At 46.3% G+C, this 20,960-nt stretch overlaps 1 protein-coding gene across 4 annotated transcripts in view; it reads left to right on the top strand.

Moving 5' to 3' along the window:
• The window catches only part of NRP2 (neuropilin 2), a 131,618-nt gene that overhangs the window by 7,223 nt on the left and 103,435 nt on the right, over nt 1-20,960 (top strand). For all 4 annotated transcript variants that reach the window (XM_050969579.1, XM_050969580.1, XM_050969582.1 and 1 more), the window contains exon 2: nt 13,568-13,745. In XM_050969579.1, the coding sequence (XP_050825536.1) occupies nt 13,568-13,745 (178 nt within the window). The remainder of the gene's footprint in view (nt 1-13,567; nt 13,746-20,960) is intronic.

The following is a 20,960-nucleotide window of genomic DNA, read 5'->3' as shown; positions in this document are numbered from 1 at the left end:
ACAAGAACTGACTTCAGTGGGGGTTTTGTCTGAAGGAAGAGTTCGGGAATTGGTCCAGATTGATCAACCTGTTCGGCTCCCCTCAAAAACAAGGACTCATCCCAGTAAGCCTTTATTCACACAAGTAGTCCAGTTGAATTCAATGGGACTGCTTACGAAGGGGCATGTAGGACTGGGTTTTAGATCCTGGCTGCTAAACAAAGACTTAGTGTTTTAAAAAAAAATTTGCAGGTGACCTTCTGTCATTTTGACTTCATTCACAAATTTTGTTTGGGGAAAGGATTTTCCTTTGTGCCTTTAGTTTTTTTTTTTTTTAAATGGTCTCTTAGAGCGGTTCCTTTTCCTTAGAGGGATGTAGAGGAAGTGGTCCGAGTGTTGTGAGGAGGGATCGTGATGAAGATTGCATTGGCTGGCATGCAAAGTGAACCCCCATATTAATAGACGAGAGCAGACAGAACTGGAACCTTTTATCTGAATTGCCCCTTTCCCCTCCAGATTTGATGGTTCAGGAAAAGTAGGATCCAAAGCTCGAACCACCCACGTTTTGGGTCTTTTCTGTTTTGCCCATTATGTAGGTAAGACAAAAGTGATAGCTCGTATACAGACACGCTGAGCTCTGGTGCTTCGGAACCTGGCTCTGAACCACTCTTGGTTTGGGTTTTGAAAACCTGGCTGCCTCTGGCCACCTCTACATGATAGGACTAATAGGCCAATAGATTTCCATGCCAATGCCATTCATTTTCACTTCACAGGTGTTTCTTAGAGGGATCCCTCAGAACCTAGCCCTGGCCTGGAATTCTCTCTTCCAGAGTGGGGAGGGCGAGAGAGAGCTGTAAAGAAACATGTTCATGGGCAAGCCACACCCACCCTTCCTTTCCTCCCTGACCACTGAATGTTTGCTCAGCAGGAAACAATGTATTTAAGGCATTTTCCAGAATATGTAATAACTTCTGCTCTGGTATTAAGGCTTAGCAGTAGCTGCATTTGAGAGAGCCCTCAGAAAGACAAAATGGCTTTTGCCCAGCAAGGCTCTTAAACAATACCATCTCCTCCTGTGTCTCCATAAAAGAACCATGATCTAATCCAGAAGAGTCGGGGAAGACGACAGCAGGGGGATTGTGTCCAGTGTGGCGGTGCATATTAGCATGCTATTGACACGCATTTTGGACAGCACAGTGCCAAATGTTCAGTGTAAAGCCGTTTAACTTGCTCGGTAGCTTCAGCAGGTCCTCTGATAAAGATCCTTCTCCTTGGAGAGCCTGGCTCTGGGAAGGGGAGGAAGGGAACGGTAGTTGACTGGATGGGGAATGCAACAAAAAGTGTTGGATACAGAAGGAAATAAGACATGATCCTGGAAGGCATTATGGAGGCGGGGACGGGGGTGGGGGTGGAGGTGGAGAGGTAAGATTCAGGATCTCCTTCTTGGCATTGTAGTAATAATATTAATCATCATGATTTCAGATTTATATAACACCTGTCATCAGAAGAGATCAAAACTCTTTACACATGTATCCTAGGTGAATGCGCCTTCCCTTCCTTAATTTATGGAAGTCAATTGCCTCTTAATCTTCTTCCTTTATCCCCCCACCAGAGCCTTTTTGCAGGGGGAAGATGATCCCAGTAATTTGCATATTATGTGTTCTTTGGACAAGTGGACAGGGAACCTGGGTTCTATTCCCAGTACTGCTGTGTGACCCTGGGCAAGTCATTTCACTACTCTGTGCCTCAGTTTCCCCATCTGTAAAACAGAAGTTATGATACCTCCTGTGCAAAGTGCTTTGAGATCTACTGATGAAAAGCACTCTGCAGGCCCTAGATATCGCTATGAAACAGTAGTAGTCCTTTATGCAATTTCAGTTGCTTGGAATTATAATACAAAAGCAAGTGGAAACAGACACTGTTCCTTGTTGACCTGAAAGTTCTAATGTTTGTTCGTTCCTCCACTCAAATGACTATTGGAGTAGCCATGAATTGTAATTCCAGACCTATCACCAATGGTTCCAGAATTACATTTGCAGTAGGGCCTGGAGAAGAGTGGACATAAATATAAACTAACACTATTAGATCAGTTGCCCTATTGGAATTGCATTTGTTTATGATCTCAGATGACAAATAATGAGGTTAGTGCAGGTGGCATTATGTGAAATGGCTATGATGTGAAATCTCATCAAAGTAATATTTTTTAAAAATGAAATGAGAATTTTTAAAGGTTAGGGATCAGATCCTCAACTACTGTAAATCAATCTAGCTGCATTGATTTACACCAGCTGAGGTTCTGTTCCCTGTGATTTTCAGGAGAGAGGTTCTAGTTGTCCCAGTGTTAGGTTTCTATATTAAGTTCCTCCCTGGATTAAGATAGCAAGGAAGGGTGCAAAGATTGGAAATCTTTTAATTTGTCACTTTTTAAAAAAAAGTTAATGATTTTTCCTTGTAAAAGTTCACAGGGAACAGTTCCATTCGATCAGTTACCAAGAGGTCACAGTTCACTGCTATCCAGTGCTAGGAAGTAAATATATTGTATCCAGGGCCAGTGCAAGGATATTTTGCGCCCTAGGTGAAACGTCCACCTTGCCCCCCTCTCCTTTGCACATCAGTTCATTGAGGGACAAATCCCAACGAGCCTTTAAAGACCCCAGGGGCAAGCCTGCCCAGGAGGTCAGCCGTGCCCAGGGGCTGCTCCCCAGTCCAGGTTCCCCCTTCCCTGCCCCCTGAAGTCCCTTGGAGGGTGCATAGCCCCCCCTCATGAGCCCTCCCCACCCCACTGGCCCCCGCCCCAAGTCCACTCACTGGCTTTGCTGGGCTAGGGCTGTTGCAGCAGCGCGGCAGGGAGGAGCCGCCTTCCAGATGCACTGGAGAGCCAGAGCGTTGGCTTCTGGGGGCGGCGAGCCCCAGCCATGGAGGAGCTGGCGCGGCGCAGTAGGGCAGCAGCCCTGCAAAGGCAGTGGGACCACTAGCAGGGAGCAGCTGCACCCCTGCCCCTCCTGCCGAGGCTGTGGCCCAGCACCCCCCCAGGGGTTCCTGCAGCAGATACATGCGGGTGGTGGCTCCCATGTGCCCCCCCGCTCACCGCACTTGGGCTCTGTGGCTCCCGGGAGTGAGCACAGCGAGGGGCAAGCCGGGGGGTGCATGGAGGCCACTGCCCGCATGCATCTGCTTTTTGGTGTGCCCTAGGCGACAGCCTAGTTCGCCTAGTGGTTGCACCAGCCCTGATTGTATCCCTTCCCAGTTGCCTTAGGAAGTGGTCGAACGGCTGCATTCCTAGCCTGATGGATTGGCTCGTTTCTTTTTTGCTTAAGCCCAGACAGAGTTTTTATGAGGCTGTCTTGTGACAGGCTGAAGTCACTCTGAATAAAACAAAATCCTAGTTCAGATCACAGACATAGCCCTTGCAATCGGCTTAGCCGTGGCTCAAGCATGAAATTTAGTTAAACTCTTGAGTGCAGCTTTGAGGGACTCAGATGAGTTGGGGTGGCCTCTGGGGAACTTCCCCTTTTATAGAATCCTGAAAAGTTTGTGCGTGTGCTTAATCACGTTGTGATCATCTTACAGAAGGCGCTGCATAGCTAAATAAGTGTATTTACATATGTGTGTATATCTGTATCTATTAAGCTGTTCAGGAAGCCTTTGAAACTTTAGCTCACAACAGAAATCAAACCAATGTGACACCTCAGTTAACTATGACCTCCACTTTTGGGCTAAAATAGCTAACCTTATTAGCTTTCCCCTGTGCTATGTGTCTTTCCTTGACAGATCATTAAGCAATGTTTAAATCAGAGATATCACATTTGTGGTGTTTGATCCCTGTTCATGTTCCTAGACTGGAAACTCCCTGGGGCAGGTTTCAGAGTAGCAGCCGTGTTAAATTGTATCTGCAAAAAGAACAGGAGTACTTGTGGCACCTTAGAGACTGACACATTTATTTGAGCATAAGCTTTTATGGGCTTTCATGCATCTGATGAAGTGGGCTGCAGCCCATGAAAGCTTATGCTCAAATAAATTCGTTAGTCTCTAAGGTGCCACAAGTACTTCCGTTCTTTTTCCCTGAGGCAAGGATTTTATCTTATGGTAGAGGCTCAGATAGCACTGTGATGTGGAACCCTATAAAAACCTAAATAGATGCTTCTAAAGCACTGTGAGTCGTGGTGGTAAGAATAATGAATCCACCAAGGTGTTAGAACACTAGTTTTTCCTACCAAGGCAAAGGACTTAAGCACGTGCTTAAGTGCTTTACTAAATGGGGATGGTTTGCTGAATTGGGGCTCAGGGTCTGATCCTGGGAGGCGATGAGCACCCTCGACTCTCATTCACATCACTGGGAGCTGAGGGCACTCTGCTCTTCACAAGGGGCACTCAGCCTGCGGCAAGATCCCTTTGTTACTGAGCTATAAGTGAGTATGTGATGGCATGAAAAGGAGCCTTTAGGGCAGCGGTTCTCACAACAAATATGTTGGTGGCCTCAGACTACAGCCACCAACCCTTGCTGGTGGCTGCCCTGACGTTTTTTCCTAAAATACATAATTAACTTTAGGAAAAACAAATAAATATACACAGAGACACGTCTAAATCATTGTAATTTATTTATGTGGGTTTTTTTGTGTGGCCTCAATAATAAAAATAATTCTGTGAAAAGTGATATTTGTATGTTCATTAATATCACTTTTCACAGCACACTTTTTCTCAGCAAGCCCCAGAACAAATTAAGCCCTAAATCAGGGGTCAGAGAGGGACATAGCAGGGACTGTGGCAATGTGGGAATGGATATGGGGCCAGGAAGGCAGTGGGGGTCCAGGGTGATGGGGGATGGATGGGGAGTCTGGGGAGGCAGCAAGGGTCTGGAGTGATGGGGTGGGGGGAGCCTGCATGGCCGGAGCAGAGGGTCAGCACCTGCCGCTGCATGGTCAGAGCCAGGGGCCACACAGTTGAAGCCGGGGGTTGGAGCCCATTGCCTCATGGCTGGAGCCAGGGGTCAGCACCCAGGGCTGACTCCTGCTGCCACATGTCTGGAGCCTGGGACCTGAGCCAGAGGCCAGCGTCCAGAGCCAGGGCTGGAGCCCAAAGCTGAGGCCACATGGCCAGAAAAGCCATGCAGCCAGGCTCCCAAAGTCCCGTGACTGGAGCCTGCTGCCTAACCACTGAGCGCCACCAAGGCGGGTCGAGAATTCACCTTGCTCCTGCAGCATTGTGCCCCACGTGTCTCCAGAGGCTGGGCAGGGCAGCAACAGGAAGGCAGGGCGAGGAAGAAGCCAATAGTTTGCTTCCCTTCCCGTCACCACCCAGGAGGCTGTCATGGCTCCTGGGTGGCCGCATTTGAGAAACACTGCTTTAGGCCATGTCCTTTGTGCTGAATTCCGAGGAGCAGAGATCTTCGGGCCTGTGAGGGAGGAGGCAGTGGAGTGCGCGGGCTGCGGTGTTCATGGCATTTAAAAAAAAGTACATAAAGAATGCAGCTTGAGGGGATGGAGTCCTGACTGCCAATAAGCAACAAGTGCTCATCCTCCCCTCCTGTCTCCATGCCCTTGGACAGAGATCTCGCAGCCCGCTTCGCGCATCCTTCTTTCTCCCTGGCTGTGGTTTCGGGGAACACTGGCTCTTTGATCTCATTTATTCCTAACTCAGATGTACTTGAGCGATACTCCTGACCCAGATAAAGCTCATTTGTTTTCTGTGGGCCAGATGACTGGCACAGTTTGTAGGGGCGGGCACCACGGAAACAGCCTACGGCTCTGTGCCTGAGCAGCCCTGATGTTTTGCAAATGCTCCCAATTTGGCTGCAAGGAGCTTTGACTCTCACTCTCCTTGGACTCTGACATACAACAAACGGACTCAGAGGGTCTGCATGTCGCCCAGCTACTGGGAGCTCCTTAAATCAAGGCACTGGGACTTGGTAGGGAGGTACATAAACTTCATAGCTCAGCGTGTGTGTTGACATGGCGCTGGTTATGCCCCCAAAGTCCTGTCCCAGCGTGCACTGGGCTCAGCCAAAGGATTCTCCGGACAGCAGCCTCCTCTTTGGTGGTTCTAAAGTCCTGGTTGTGACTCTCAACAAAATGTTACCTAGCCTGATCCTCTCTCTTGGTGCAGGCAGAACTCTCACTGACTACCTGGTGCTGGAATGTCTCAGCTCTGTCTCCTTCCTTGAATGGCTGTGAGAGCAGGAACTGCTCCTATGTCATGTGCTATTTTTGCATGAATGCATCGTAACCAAATATGACCTTAGTGAATCAAAAAGATTTATTGGTGGTTTCTTGTTGGAAACCACCAACTCTGAGTGGCTGCAGCATGTGTGTTTGTTTTGAAATGCACCTCTTTGGTCAGGATAAGTTTTAAGTTATACTTGGAGTTGGCCTTCGCTTTTTGCATCCAAGATCAGAGGATGCACTGAACCCTGCTCTTCTGATGTCAGCAAAATCTGGTGAGATTTAATTGGCAGAAAGCTCACTCAGTGGGAGAACACCCTCTCTCTCAAGATTTCACAGCGCTCGAAGGCGTCAGGGCACTCTCATATAATCTCTTAGGCAGATCCCTGGGCCCAACCATCTGCTTTGATCCATTTCTGTAATGCTTGCCAGGCCAACTTCAAAGGGAGTGGTGTGCACATGCACGTGAGGGGCTGCTCTTGGCTGGTGAATTCCAGCAAGGAGAGGTTTCTCCTAATTTTCCCATGGGGAAATGAGGGGAAATATGTTCTGCACCACAGAGTGGGCAAGGATCTCAGCTCTCCAAACCCAGCTGTGTGGGGAAACCTCTCAGGACACCTTTGGAGGGCTGGAGCCTTTGTGTTGTGTCCAATGTTTTTATGTGATGCCTCAGGCCTTTGGTTCCCCACTATTACATTGCACAGTACTCTGGGAGCTGTATTGCCATGGACTTGCCATCAACCTTCCAGGGGTCAGTCCCAGTATGGCGGGGGAAGCAGTGTACGGTCTTGCTGGAATGATCTTACTCCCTGGTGGATCTGAGGGAGGATGATGCCCAGGAGAGCAGCTGCCCCTGCCCTCACCAGAGCCATGGCAGCACTGTAGAATTGGTTTAGAGACGTTTCCCTGTGATTGAGCACAGGGGAGGAGCAAGCCAGAGATCTGCTGCTTCCCCTGCTGACCCACCATCCTAGATCTAGCTCTCCTCCTCTAGCAAGCCTGGGAGGGAGCACAGGAGAGCAGTTTCCAAACAGTGCATTTTGCTACTGAGTGGCGGAACATACTGGGCCCCTAGCAGATCTGGCTAATATTTAATGTTTCATTTTAATTTTATTAAGTGAATTTAAGGCTGGTGAAAGCTGCCAAGGCACGCTGGAAACTGACATCTTCTGTTTAATCCATACAACACACACTGCTTGTGCGGCAGCAGTGCCTGCTTCCTTCACCCTGCCCAGCCCATGTGCCTCAAGGCCTGACCTGTATGGACAGACTTGGGCTGGAACGGTGGCCCAGGCCTTGTCCACACACAAACTTGCACCGGTTTAGTTAAACCAGCTTGAGTGGATTCTGTGATTTTGCTTTAAGAGTGTCTTATTTCTGTTTTGCATAAGCCTGGGCTAGCTTGCCTTTATTATATTCATTGCTTTGCACTATATTCTGCTTTGCATTATATTCAGCAGTAATGCAAGCAACGCACAGGCCTGTATGCTGTAAGACATTAGCTTCAGCAAGTTAGCATAAGGCTTGAGGCCTCTGAACGTTGAACAGATAAACTTTGCACAGAAAACGGCCCAGCGGAAAACCCAAAGTATTTGGGGAGCTGAAAATAGATTTAAAAGGGAAGTTCTGACCACAGACATGTGAGTCAACCACAGAAGTGTCCTGGCAATGAACTGACGTACGTAACAGGTACATGAGATACATCTAAGGCTAACCTGCTTACTTGCCTATACAGCTTTTCTTCTAAGTTTCTTATTTTCTTATGGGTTTGATTATTTGTTTTATAGGCTTATATTAGAGTATATTTTGATTGTAACGTAAGGACCTACAGGCCACATCCTTTACGTTGAGCTAAGGCAAAGTTCACACACATATTTGGACCTTTCACCTAGAGAGATGGTGATGAGCTAAAGCATAAGGTCCATATATGGCTGCAACCTTTAACATAGAGGATGCATTGAAATAGGTTGGCATGGGGCACAGGCGCCGACTTCTAATTTTCCCTGGAGTGTTCAACCCCCACTCAGTCCCAGGCCACACCCTCACCCCACCCATTTCCCTAAACCCCTACCTCTGCCCCTCCTCTTCCCACCCCCATACCACCCCTTCCCCCAAGGCCCCACCTCTGCCCAGCCTCTTCCTGCTTGTGCTCCAACTCTGCCCCACCTCTTTCTGCCCTGTCTCTGAGCTCGCCCCCTCCCTGCTCCTCCCCCTCCCTCCCAGCATCTCCTGCAGGCTGCGAAACAGCTGATCTGCAGCATTCAGGAGGTGCTGGGAGCAGGGCTTTGGAGCTGTGCTCCGGCTCTGGAGCAAGCTCCAGTCAAAAACCTGCAGCACCACTGCTCCGGAGCTGCTCTGGGCTCCAGCTACGGGCTTCGCTCCAAAGCCCTGGCTGGGAGGGAGGGAGATGAGTTAATCAGCAGGGGGCCACTGGTGGGCGGGAATGGGGGGGGAGGGAGGAGAACTGGCTGCCAGTGGGTGCTAAGCACCAGCTAATTTTTCTCTGTGAGTGCTCCATGAACTTAGGAAGCCCCTTATGCATAGGAAGCCCTGGAGCACCCACAGAATTGGCACCTATGCATAGAGGGTTCCTAAGTTCATGGTGCATCACAACTTGGAATTTGGAAAGAACCAAAAAAACAAGTTAGGGCAGAAATAACAAATATGATACCTACCCACAAAAGGGCCATGGTTACAAATTGACATATATGATCATAAGTTGAGATCATTGATATACTAACCTATAGGAGAAAGCCACTTCGACATTAGTAAAGTGAGGAAATACAAATAAGGAAAAGGGGAAAAACCCCCTGATGAATATGCATCAAACATAACGGCAGCGTAACATATTATAAAAGTGGCATCACAGCCGAGGGGCAGTGGGAGAAGGAGATGTAGTCCTTGGGAGGTGCCAGAGTGACTGCCACTGGTGATGAAGGGAAGGCGGTGGCTAACACTTCACGTTGTTCTGCAAGGGATGATGTGAGTATATGGACATGCAGATGTACGTTCTGTAGTATCTCTATCTACCTTACTGAGTTTGGGTGTTTGTCACTGTGCTAAATGTATTCATAAACTATATTTGTAAAGACAGAAGAGTTCCTATACTGTGAGTGTTGCAACTGTGCATATCAGAGTTCCCAACTATATCATAATTTGAATAATACCGGGCCTGATCTTGGGGCAAGGACCTTTCAACCCTCAAAGTGATAACTGTAGATTCTTAAGTAATCCATATAATTAATACACAATCTAAAGATCAGGCAACTTAACTGACTTAAGTAAATCGAAACAAGCCTGATTTTTGCTGAAATGCAAACACCCACACAACCTTTTGCACCAATTAAGCTGAACTGGCTTAAAATGACACTGTTATTTCAACATGGTATGTAAATTAGCCTTCAGTTTTCATGCACATCAGTGCTTGGCCGCTTCGCTGGGGCTGCCAACAAGGGGTGACCATTCTGGTGGCGCATTTTCGTGGCGAGGGCGTTTGTTCACTGGAAGCTGGACTGACACCAGCGCCAAGTTGTCTAGCCCACCTCAAGGAGCCATTAGATCATTTGGTCAGGCAGGGTTGCTTTATGAGGCCTCATTTAGCTGGTGTAATATCCGCCGTCATAGTATCGAAGTGCTGATTATGGACCAGCTGCTGCTGTTTATTTCAAGGGGGCTGCTAAGGGAAAAATGCCACAGCAGCTTCTGGCCCTGTTAGAGTAGCAGGTGACATGTTCCTGTGGGTGAGGTGTTCTAATAGTAACAAAGAGAAACACAGTTGTCGATCTCCCTAGTATCTATGGAGCTGAGAAATGCAGCCCCCCAACCCCATCTGTTTGTTTGTTTCATTCAGTTCAATATCATTTTGTCTTTTAGACTGTAATCATAAAAGGAATTTGGGTGTAAAACCATTGGGCCTGATTGTGATCTCACCTACCTGGTATAAATCAGGAGTTTTGCCACTGAAGTCAGTGAAAATACTCAGGGTTAAAACTGGTGGGAGATGAGAATCAAGCCCATGGGATTGGTCAGTCCCGCCCTGTCTACCTGGTATGGGTTTACACAGCAATGTGTGAACCCAAGATTTGGGGTAAAAGTAGATTTCTGCACCTCATTTTATCAGCCAAGAATGAAAGAAGAAAGGTCAGATTCTGATACCCGTGTTCACACGGTGGATCTTCTTAATGCATGAGTTGTCTTATTGACTTTATTGGGGCTTCCTCTGGAGTATTCATTCTGTTGTTCAGCATGAGTAAGGGTGTGAGAATCCTGTGACTAGTTGGTGATACCAATCTAGTGGGTAAGCATGTTGAAAAAGCTGCAGAGAGGATGATGAGTAGTGGAAGGATTGAATTTGTTTTCATTGATTCAAGACTTCACTCTTTTCCAAGAAAAGCAGTCTGCAGCTTGAATATTTATCTTCCTTAGCAGGGTGTACAAGTGTGCAAATGATGTGTGGATTTTTATGGGAGGGTGTGGAAGTGTACATGAGTGAAGTGTGAATCACACATATATATCTCAGCATCAACAGATAGTGCACGCCGATGTGTCTGCCTATCTGTCTAAAATCCACATAGCCACATGTAGGTGCATGTGCTGCAGAAGAGAGGGAAAGAGATCTGTGCAAGAATGTGCGTTTGTAAGTATTTTTGTATTGAGCAAGCTCTCTGTAGAACAAAACCAGATGTTTTTATGAGTCCTCAGCTCTTAACTGTTTTGTTGTGCCTTTTTTTGGATTTTGTTTTATTTGGGGAAAGGGAAAGTCGCAGCGATGCCCTTTGAGATGCGAGGAGAAAGCTATTTTTAAGGAGGAATATGGTTTAGAACATCAACAAGTAGAAGGGGATAAAAATAGTCCTGTTTTGTGGCAAGGAAGTGATTACTCCCTCGTGGGGAGGACAGAGCACCCCTCCTCCTTTGAGGAGGCTTCCTGTCGCTATTGTTCACCGCTGGGTCTGCATGCAGCACATGCTTTTTCTTTTTCCAGGGAATTTGCAGGGAGGAGGCAGCTGGTTAAGTTGAAGGGATGTCTTAAGAACCGTCCCACCTGGCTGCACAGGTCTCATTGCAGAAAGGCTGGCACAGGGCAAGTTGATTGCTGGGATATGGTTTTCCTGCAAAGAGCTGGGAGAGGAGCATACAAATTGGAAAATTACACCCTCTACAGCCTATAGGGCAGCTGCTGCTCCATGTTCAGACATCTTTAAGGCCAGATCCTCAGCTGCCGTAAATCAGAGTAGTTCCATTGGCATCAATGGAGTTAGACCAGTTTGCACCAGCTAAGGATCTTGACCTTAAATCTTCCCAAAGGATAAACCTAAATTTCCAGTTGCACTGACTAACAAGATGTTACAAAACCTGTGTGAGTGCTGTCCTGCGGTGTATGCAGTACACAGAGCACCCAGAGGAATGTCATTTAGTTTGCTTAAAGAGGCGCAGGAGTAACTTTCAGAAGTGGGCTAATTTGTGATGAGCTAATTATCTCTGCCTTTGTGTAAAACCTGGTATAATTGTTCATCTCTGCTAGAGATCAGGCTCCCTTCTGTGCTTTGTCAGTGAGTACAAGATTGTGCGTCCCCCTTAAAGGAAAGGCCCTGGTTCTGTTTTGTGATCTAATGCAGATTAGCACATCAGAGCTGGAACAAGTGAAGGAGGCACGGCTTTAAAGCCTCACTGTCCAGCGTTAGTGCAGTGCTGCACGCCTGCCCTTTCTTTCCCCTGTGCGTTTGAACTCTCGACAGTCTGTTCGTTTGTCTAAGATGGAAATGGCGCAGACAATAATATTGCCAGGCTGGGGAATGGCTGAACTGCACCTGTAGCGAAGAAGATCCGGTCCTGTTGGGTGGCTGCTGAGAGGTAATCTATAATTCACAAGGCCTTGCCGCTTCATGCAGATGGTGATATTGAAGCATGACTGATGCCAGCGGCGCAAAATCTCGGAGGCATTTCCTTCCCCCCACCTCCCGCCCCCTTTGTATTATTCTTTCCTCCTGGTTTGCTGTGGCTCTTAAATTAAAACCTTCCCATGGCTAAGTGCTCCGAGTGCTGCGGAATTTCAGCCTTTGCTCACAAACATCCCACATTGCCAGTGGCGGGTGGTACACTTCCCAAATGTTGCTTCACTGACAATGAAGGTCACTCAGTCTGTTAACAAGAGTGGGCTTGGGCTGGTTTATAGCTTGGGAATGAGTGGACACACACATGCACTTGCTTCCACTGTGTCTATTTCATTGTTCTAGTCCAGGCTGGGTGTGGCAGGGAGGAGGAAGCCTGTCTCTGAACCAGGAATCAGGCTACAAGAGTGACTTAACTATTGTCTGAATAGTGTCTGCATCTGGGAAGGCGACACAAGCACTTTCCGTAGCCTCTTGATGCTGTTGGCTTAGCGTCGTCTGGTTGGCAGCCTCCATTGGATCTCTATGGCGCAGCACTATCGGCTGAATGGAGCCAGCGGCGGCACGCAGTGGTGGCAGTGATGGCCATTCTGCTGGGATTGGGGGAATCAAGGAACGTAAAATATAGATGCCTATTGTAGAACGATACTTTGTTAGGAATCTTAGTATGTTATCAATTGACTCTATAATGCAGATTTTCCTCCCAGCTAGTAAGGAAATAATAAATCAGATTTGTGGTGTTCATAAGATTAAATGTTTTTTTGAAGATGAAATCGCCCTCTAGGGCCTGTTATAACCCAAAGCTGAAAGTGCTTCCTTTGCTCAACATGTAATTGTTACCAGGCCATTTCTGGGCCACAAAACCACCATTGTTGATTATCGGAGTCTGTAATTTCAACTGCTCCGCTGGCTTGAAGTGTTTCAAGAGGAGAGAGACAAAACTGAGAGGAGAGGTACTTAGAAGAGGGGAGTGGAAAGACTGTCTTGTGGTTTAAAGCACAGGGCAGGGAGTCATGCGATTGGGGACCTGTTCCTGGCTCTGTCACATACTTCCTGTATGAACCTGGACAAGTCACTTAACCCTCTGTGCCTCAGTTTCCTTACCTGCGACATTAGGATGATGCTACTTCCCTACATTGCAGGGGTCTGTTGTGCATTTTCATCCAGCAATGTTTGTACAGTGCGTTTGTGGTTTCTGTGGAAGAGTGCCAGAAAGAGCCTGTAAAGGAGCCAATAGAGGGAGAAAATAAAGGCAGCTCCAAATGATCTGATACCTCACGGCCTCTTTTTTCATAAATCTGTAATTGCAGAGGCAGGAGCGTTTATGGCTCTTTTCTCATCTGTCTAAAATGTGGTGTGTGTGTGTCTGGGGGGTGGTGTATGTGCTGCACTGTATGCACCCAGTGATTGGCTTTGTAGTTGCAGACCGCGCTGCCATAAAGGCCTGTTAAACATTCTTTATCAACCAAAGGCATAAATGTGAATGTTTTGAAGTTCATAGCTAATTTCAGCCACCTGTTCTCTTGGTTGTTTTTGCAGTTCAGTCGTGCGGGGGTCGTTTGAATTCAAAGGATGCTGGTTACATCACTTCACCTGAATACCCACAGGATTACCCCTCCCACCAGAACTGCGAGTGGGTCATTTATGCCCCGGAAGCAAATCAGAAGATTATCCTCAACTTCAACCCTCATTTTGAAATTGAGAAACATGACTGCAAGTAAGAGCCTTCATCTTCTTCTTTACTAGATAATCTGCTCCTCCTCCTCTTCCTCTCTTAATCTAGAAACGTGAGGACCAAGCACTCCCAAAAACAGGAAACTGGGTGGTGGCCCCAGTCTCCAAGCATACCTCGTTATGTCACCCTCCTTCAGAGTAAGCAAGAGTCTGGCTTACCTTCTAGCAGGCTGTTGTGTGACTCTGTGACACTCAAAAGGCAAAGGTCTGAATCAGCCTTGGGTGTAGTGAGCCTAGGCACATAGAAGGTGTTGGGTTCTGTTCCCTGCATCAGTGCTGATTCTGCCACACTTGGTGAATTGTAATTTTGAAGGGGAGACCAGGAAGTGGGATATCCAGGAAAATCAATTAGCAGCTAGTAAATAATTAACAGCATCAATGGGCACCATTAAAGGTTGAATTAATGGTGTGGTCTCTGTGGATTTATAATCAGTATGTACCCTCCGGAGTCCATGACTAACTATTGGGATGTCTGAAATGTGGAAAAGTTTAGGATCTCCTAAAATGGGGCTGATTCTGCAGCCTTTCCGCACACAGTATTCCCTTTGATTTATGAAAGCATCCACATATGAGACTCTAGGATCAGGCCCACTGACACAAAACAGTCAGCAAAATCTTAGGTGAATTTTGTTTGACGATTAAAAATTATGGCGCCAGATCCTCAGCAGGTGTAAATCAGCATAGCTCCATTGGTTTCAGTGGAAGCACACTGCTTTACACCAGTTGAGTATGTGGCCCATTCGATACACATGGGCCCTGATCCAACCAGGGCTGAAGTCAGTGAGTGTTGAGGGAGTTCAATACTTCGCAGGATCAGGCCCATGTTCAGTAGAGGGGGGACCCTGACCATGGACATAAAGGAACACAAGTGATCTAAGCAAAATTGTGATCCTGGTTTTATTGTTGTGCGTTTAGGCAAAGCTGCATAACTTACTGGCGGCTAAATGCAGTCACCCAAAACTCATGGTAATAAAATGTTACAGTTCCACTGGACTGTGACTCAGGAGACTTGAATTCTATTTCTGGGTCTTCAACTGGCCTATTGGGTGACCTTGGGCAAGTCATTTCCCCTCTCTGGGTGCCAGTTTCCCCGTTTGTAAAATGAGTACTGATCTCCTTGTAAAGCACTTGGAGATGTACTGATGAAAACCCTATAAAAGCGTGTTAATGTTAGCTTTTAGTATACAGAGGGAAGTGTGATCTGGCAGTAGGAGTTAAGAGTCCTGGTTCTGACATTGACTCCTTCTGTTGCCTTGGGCAAGTTAAGGCCAATATTGCAAAAGTGCTTAACTCCCACAAGCAGCCCCAGCTTTCAGAAGAACTAAGCATGTTGGAAGCTGAATGCTTTTGCAAATCTGGCCCTTTGGCAGTCTGTGGGAGCTGAGCTCTTTTTGAAAAGCTGTCCTCAGCTGCGGGTGTAAGCACTTGATCCTGAAACTATTGCCCCACGTCTTGCCTGATTTCCCATCTATAAAATGGGGATAAGAATGCAGTTGTGGCAAGCACCACCAGCTGTCACTATTACAGCTAGTTTTCCAAGTTCTTTTTCTTACTGTATGTGATCAATTTTGTAGCCTCAGAAGAAAGGTTGGTGTTGGTACTTTTGGTTGCATAAGGCTCTAGGTGGAGGGAGTTCTGTGAGCAGCAAGAGAATTTGCTGTCCGCAGTGGTCTCTGGTTAGAATCAATTCTTGAGGCAGAGTTACTCCCTAGGAACTAGGTATCAGTGCTGGGCTGAGAGTACTGAAGTTGGGGATTGCCTGCATCTCTGTTCTAGGACTAGTGCATGTGTGTAAATAATGCAAGTTACACTTTTGGAGTATGCCCATGCCACTGATTCCGCCTCCTCCTTCTCTGAGCTGCAAGGGCCTGGATGCCTGTTAGAATGGGATATTGGTGTTAGAAGGGGCACTAAATACATGTTAATTCCTGGATAAGGCTCAGTCAGTGAGCTTTCTGAGATCGCTGCAAAGCAGTTTCTCCCACAGTGCTGATTATTTTAATTATTTTCTCTTTTGCCAGGTTTTTTTTTTTTTTTGGAGGCACAGCTGTTCAGTCCCATATTTCTTTTTCTTTTTTTAAGCTGTGTCCAGCTACATTAGGAAGTAACTGGGCCTTCCCCCCCCCATCATGAAAGGAATAATTTGATGTAATTGAAGCCCTCGAAGGCCTTTCTCTCTCTCTGCTTCATCCCTGCTCCAAAGAAGCTCCTTAGTTTGGAAAGCACTTCAAAACAAAGAAAATTGGCCGTCTTCTGTTATTTTCTCCTCCTGTGTATTAGTCAGAGCCAGGATCTTAATGCTTGTAGGGTAGGCGCTTTCTAAAATCAAGCCTGGAAAAAAACAGGCCATCGTCTGCGCTGCCCTTCCGATGCAATAATGCAGCAATAAAGCCGGGAGCAAAAGGGGAAAGGGAAAGAGAGACGCTCTGGTTAAGACCAGCCAAACTCTTCGGAAATAATTGTAATAGCCCGTCTGTTCACCATTTCTTCCTCTCAGCACTGCGAGTGCAGCTGCCGTTTTCCTACTGCTGCTCCTCAGTCCGATGCAGTGGGATTGGGTGTCTGCTATCTGAACCGGGAAGCGGCATCCCGTTTGAAAAGAGCATGCTGCTTTTGTGAAAGGTTGCCATTCTGTCACATTGCATTGCGTAAGCCATGCAGCCCTGCACATGCCAAGTTTTATTTTGATCTCAGGAGAGACTTGAACCAGCTTCCCATAGATGAGAAATGAAGTTTCTCTCTATGAGTGGCTGTTCTACCCGATCCTTCGTAATTGCCATTTCTCTGTTCAGTCTGTGCTGTTTGCTTGGAAAATCCAACTCAGAAGCTTCAGTGTTGCGTGAATCACTGCATTCTATAGCCACCCTTTCCAGTCTTTTGTCCCATCTCCAGCTACGTTTCTCTTTGGGCCACTAAAAGCCCCTTCCAGAGATTGTCTCCTGAAATCTACCATCCACTGCTCTACTAAACTCATGGTGCTGAAGGATTAGACTGGGCAGAGCTGCCTTTGAATTCCAAGTCTTTTCTGTATAGACAGGGTGGAAGCAGATTCATTTCACATCATAGTGGAACAGCCTTGCTCCCACTACAAACAAAAGAACCTCTCATTTGAGTCATAATGGCTTAACCAGGAAGCATTATCTAAAAATATACATACATAAAAAACAGCCCAGCATGTTTGGGTTTTTTTCGACTTTTTCTGAACATGAAATGCAGTTGAATTATGAATAACCCAATGGACATGCTGTCTCTGGCTGTGATGATTTCACACACACTATTGGCTTCAACAAGAGTACTTGTAGCCCCCTCTGGTGGTACCATGCCAAACAAGACATGTAGCTCAAGAGAGTTTGGTCCTTGTGAGAGGTGGCTGTTCAGAGAGTGGGCAGAATGAAAACCAAAGATGAGCCTGAGCCACAGAGTTTGGACCTTCCGCAGAATTTGGATCCAAAGGAGTGGCCTCATTGTGAACAAAAACTGTTTTTAGAAGAAAGGCATGGTGGAAAGTACTATGGGAAATTCATGCACGTTTACCCTAATATGAGGAGAACAGAACTTAAAGGGTCAGTACTCCCAGTCTTGTGCTGACCTGCCTATAAATTAACTCACCTTACACAGGTCTCATATTTTGTTTTAAAGCTGCTCTGCTGATCTTGGAAAATATCAGTTTCCCCAAAGGAGGGTAGCAGCATTGGCAGATAGCCAAATTCTCTGCTGCTGATTAATTATTTGTATTACAGTAGCACCTACTGTTCCCAACCAAGATCAGGACACCACTGTGCTAGACTGTACCAACACAGAAGGGGAGACAGTCCCACCCCCAAAGAGTGGATGCTCTAAATAGACAAGACACACAAAGAGTGGGAGGGGAAAGAGAGGTGAAGTGTCTTGCCCAGGGTCATATAGTTCATCAGTCAGGGTGCCAAGAGTAGAACCCAGGGCTCATGACTCCTAGATCAACTAAAACACATCTCCTTTGCTACTAAATACCAATGATAACAGCCATGCTGCTGTGTGTTCCATTGAAGCCGTGGGTGTTTGATATGGGATGGGATCCCCATGAGACACATCAAGCTAGAGTCTAGTTAGCCTGTAAGGTCTTGTTGTGGTTGCATGAGCCTCTCAGTATTTCTAGCAACCTGGGCACTGAAACAAGCAAACAAAAATATTCTGCTTTCTCAGCTGAGTCCTGTAGATTTTAATATCCTGTGTGCTCACAAGAAAAGAGCAAGGCAGAGTCAATGCAAAGTGAGTGTGAGTCCCCACAAACCAAACCACAGCTCGCAACGATAATTTTAGGCCCAGCACCCTTGACCATATCCCTTCACACAAGAACGTAACAGTGCAAGAAATCTTCCTTCCATCAGCAGAGGTTAAAGAGCAGACAAGACAGCAATTATAGGTGACTGATTAGTAAATGTTTTGAAAAATATGCAGAATTAGCTCAATAGTAAACCTTTTAGAGACAATGCCATTTCTTTCTAAATTGGGAAAATCCCTAGAAAATAGAAATATATGAATAATGTTAGAGAAAGATGTGTATTGAGGGGACATAGTAAGCGACCATACTGTAACTTCTGTGAATGAAACAATGGAAAGGGTTCAACTTTAACCATGAAGGGAAGGGAAATCATAGAGGAAACATTCGTGAAGGCATTTGGTTGCTTGTAGGTTTATGGGCTGGACAGGCAGAAACCGTGTTTTGAGCTGGAGCTGTTCAGACATCAGCGCAGTCTGCAATGGAATCTGTGGTTAAACTGGAGCATCCTTTAACCTAACTCTGCCACCATCCCAGTCCCCATTCATAATCCCTGGGTAGGTGGGCATTAGTCTTCAGAGTCAACACCCACTGAATTGAATGGAACAGCTCACTGGACTCTTTGAGTTATTGTGGCCCGTTGACTGTCAACAGAAACATACAGCCAACTCTGAATCAGTTTGTGCTTGTGTTCTCGGTCGTAAATCCTTAAAGGATAGTTTGAATTCTTCAGACACTGAGGAGGCAGAAGAAGTGCTGTTATGTTTATCTCACCACTCTGTTTCACCCAGCCTGCTGGGCGCAGGAAGGTCAGGATTGGGTTCTGTACGGTGTATCCCCCCTGTTAGAAATTAAGGGCCAGATTGTGCCTTTAGACACTGCCCCTGTGGGCCTCAGAGACATACTTCTGAGTCACTGTTCTTTCCCTGTTTCATCCTGGCACCTGGGGGTAGTGATTTACTGCTAGCCTATCTCCTCAGTAAATTACTACTCACCCTGCACTGGCTCAGCTTGTCTGGGTAGAGAGGAAGGAGACAGAGCCAAGGCACTGGTCACCTACTGCAGGGAGGGAGTAGGCAAATGAATAGCCCTGCTTACTCCTGTGCACCTGGACCCAAGGTCCAGACAGCCCAATGGAGGGATAAGGGGGATTTCTGCTGCCTGACACAGGCATGTGCTTCAAGTCACTCTCTAGCCTGACAGTATGTCTTCTGTATTTCCTCTTGTATCCTGTATTGACCACACTTAATGAAAATCCAATGTAAAAGTAATGAAGCAATCTCATTAAAACAAATGGACAATAACCACAAGGAGTGAAATACTAGTGACTGTGGGTCAGCGTGCTTGGGTTCTGTTGGTGGCAATGCTCCAGACCTGCTGTGTAGCCTTGAGAATGTCACTTGTCTCTTCGTTTTATGTCAGTTTCTCCTTCTACAAAATAGGGATAATAATGCTTACACATCTCAGAGGATTGTTATGAAGATTCGTGAATTATTATTTGTGGAGAACTTTGAGGCGGTATGAAAGGTGCCATATGTATAAAAATGTATTCCTTAAGGGCCTGATACAAAGCCTACTGCTGTCAGTATAAGTCTTTCCACTGACTTTTAGGGGCATTGGATCTGTCCTTTAATGAGATTCCAACTACCGTTGCTGCATGTAGTTTCTTAATTTATGTTATTCAGACATTTATTTATGTATGGGAAAAAGGGGGGGCCTGCAGTTAACATCCAGGACTGCGAGTTAGGAGATCTGGATTCTATTCCTGCCTGCTGCCTCCATCTTTGGCTTACTGTGTGACCTGGGGCAAATCACGTAGGGTGCTTCAGTTTCCCCATCTGTAAAATAGGAGACACTATTTAACTCGTAGCCTGCTCCAAGCGTAAGGAGAGGTGGAGTTCCTGCAATGATGGAATTCTGTACAAAGGATACCATGTCATAATAACACACAGCATCAGGTCAGAATGCTAAGCACCAGGCACATTGCTCATCTAAGAACAGAGGCCAAGAAATCCTCTTTTGACCAGACATAAATTTCACCATCAAGTGTGAAATCTGCAATAAACAAAGGCAGCAGAATGCAAAAGAGTCACTGGAACCACAGGAGAGTTTTGATTCTCTAAGGTTGGCACTGGTCTATTTGAATTAAATGAGAGAGATTATCTCTTATTAGGAAACTAGCATTCAAAATTTATTTGAAATGCAGCTGTTGTACAACACATCGAGTAGCAATGTAATAACACACTGACTGTAAATCAGTTTGTTTGCTGTGCAATTCCAGATGGGCTAATAACAGGTATGGGCTACACTTCATGACTTGCTCATTTTAGCCATGCTGACATATCAGTTCGAGCACATTGTGTCAGACCCTCACTGTGCTGGTTAGTAGAAAAATAATTACAAATAGCAAAGAACTTAATTTTTTTTTCTTTAAAGAGAGAAGCCCTGGGAGATGCATGGGATCCACACAGAGCGTTGTTAGACTACTGCAATTCGGGGCTTTTATTTTTTAATAGTAAAAATAACTCAGAGATGAAGGTTGCCAGTATCTAATAAGCTTCTTGAGCCAAAGCCAGTTAATCCTGGGGAAACTATCAGAACAAGATCCTGTACCAAGGATGTCAGAGAGTGACCCTCTTGCAAGTGGGACGGGATTACATGCCAGAGTTGCCACTGAGGGTCAGTCCTACAGGAGGAACAGACGATCCCAAAATAAAAGCAAGGAAGAGACTGACTCTTTCTTGAGGACATTCAGAATTCTCCTTTGCTGACACAAGGAGCACAGGCACTGATAGTGAGAAACACCACCCGCAACAAACACAGAGTGCAGTTCACAGATCCTCCTTAGTGCTCACACAGGACATTGAAGGAGGAACTTCCATGAGAACAAGAAGTGGCCAATGCATCAGAAATTCAGTGGGATTCAGAGCAAGTAGTTAT

The sequence above is a fragment of the Gopherus flavomarginatus genome, chromosome 10, assembly GCF_025201925.1.
Source record: "Gopherus flavomarginatus isolate rGopFla2 chromosome 10, rGopFla2.mat.asm, whole genome shotgun sequence".
Taxonomy (NCBI): domain Eukaryota; kingdom Metazoa; phylum Chordata; order Testudines; family Testudinidae; genus Gopherus; species Gopherus flavomarginatus.
This window is presented reverse-complemented; position numbering and strand designations above follow the sequence as displayed.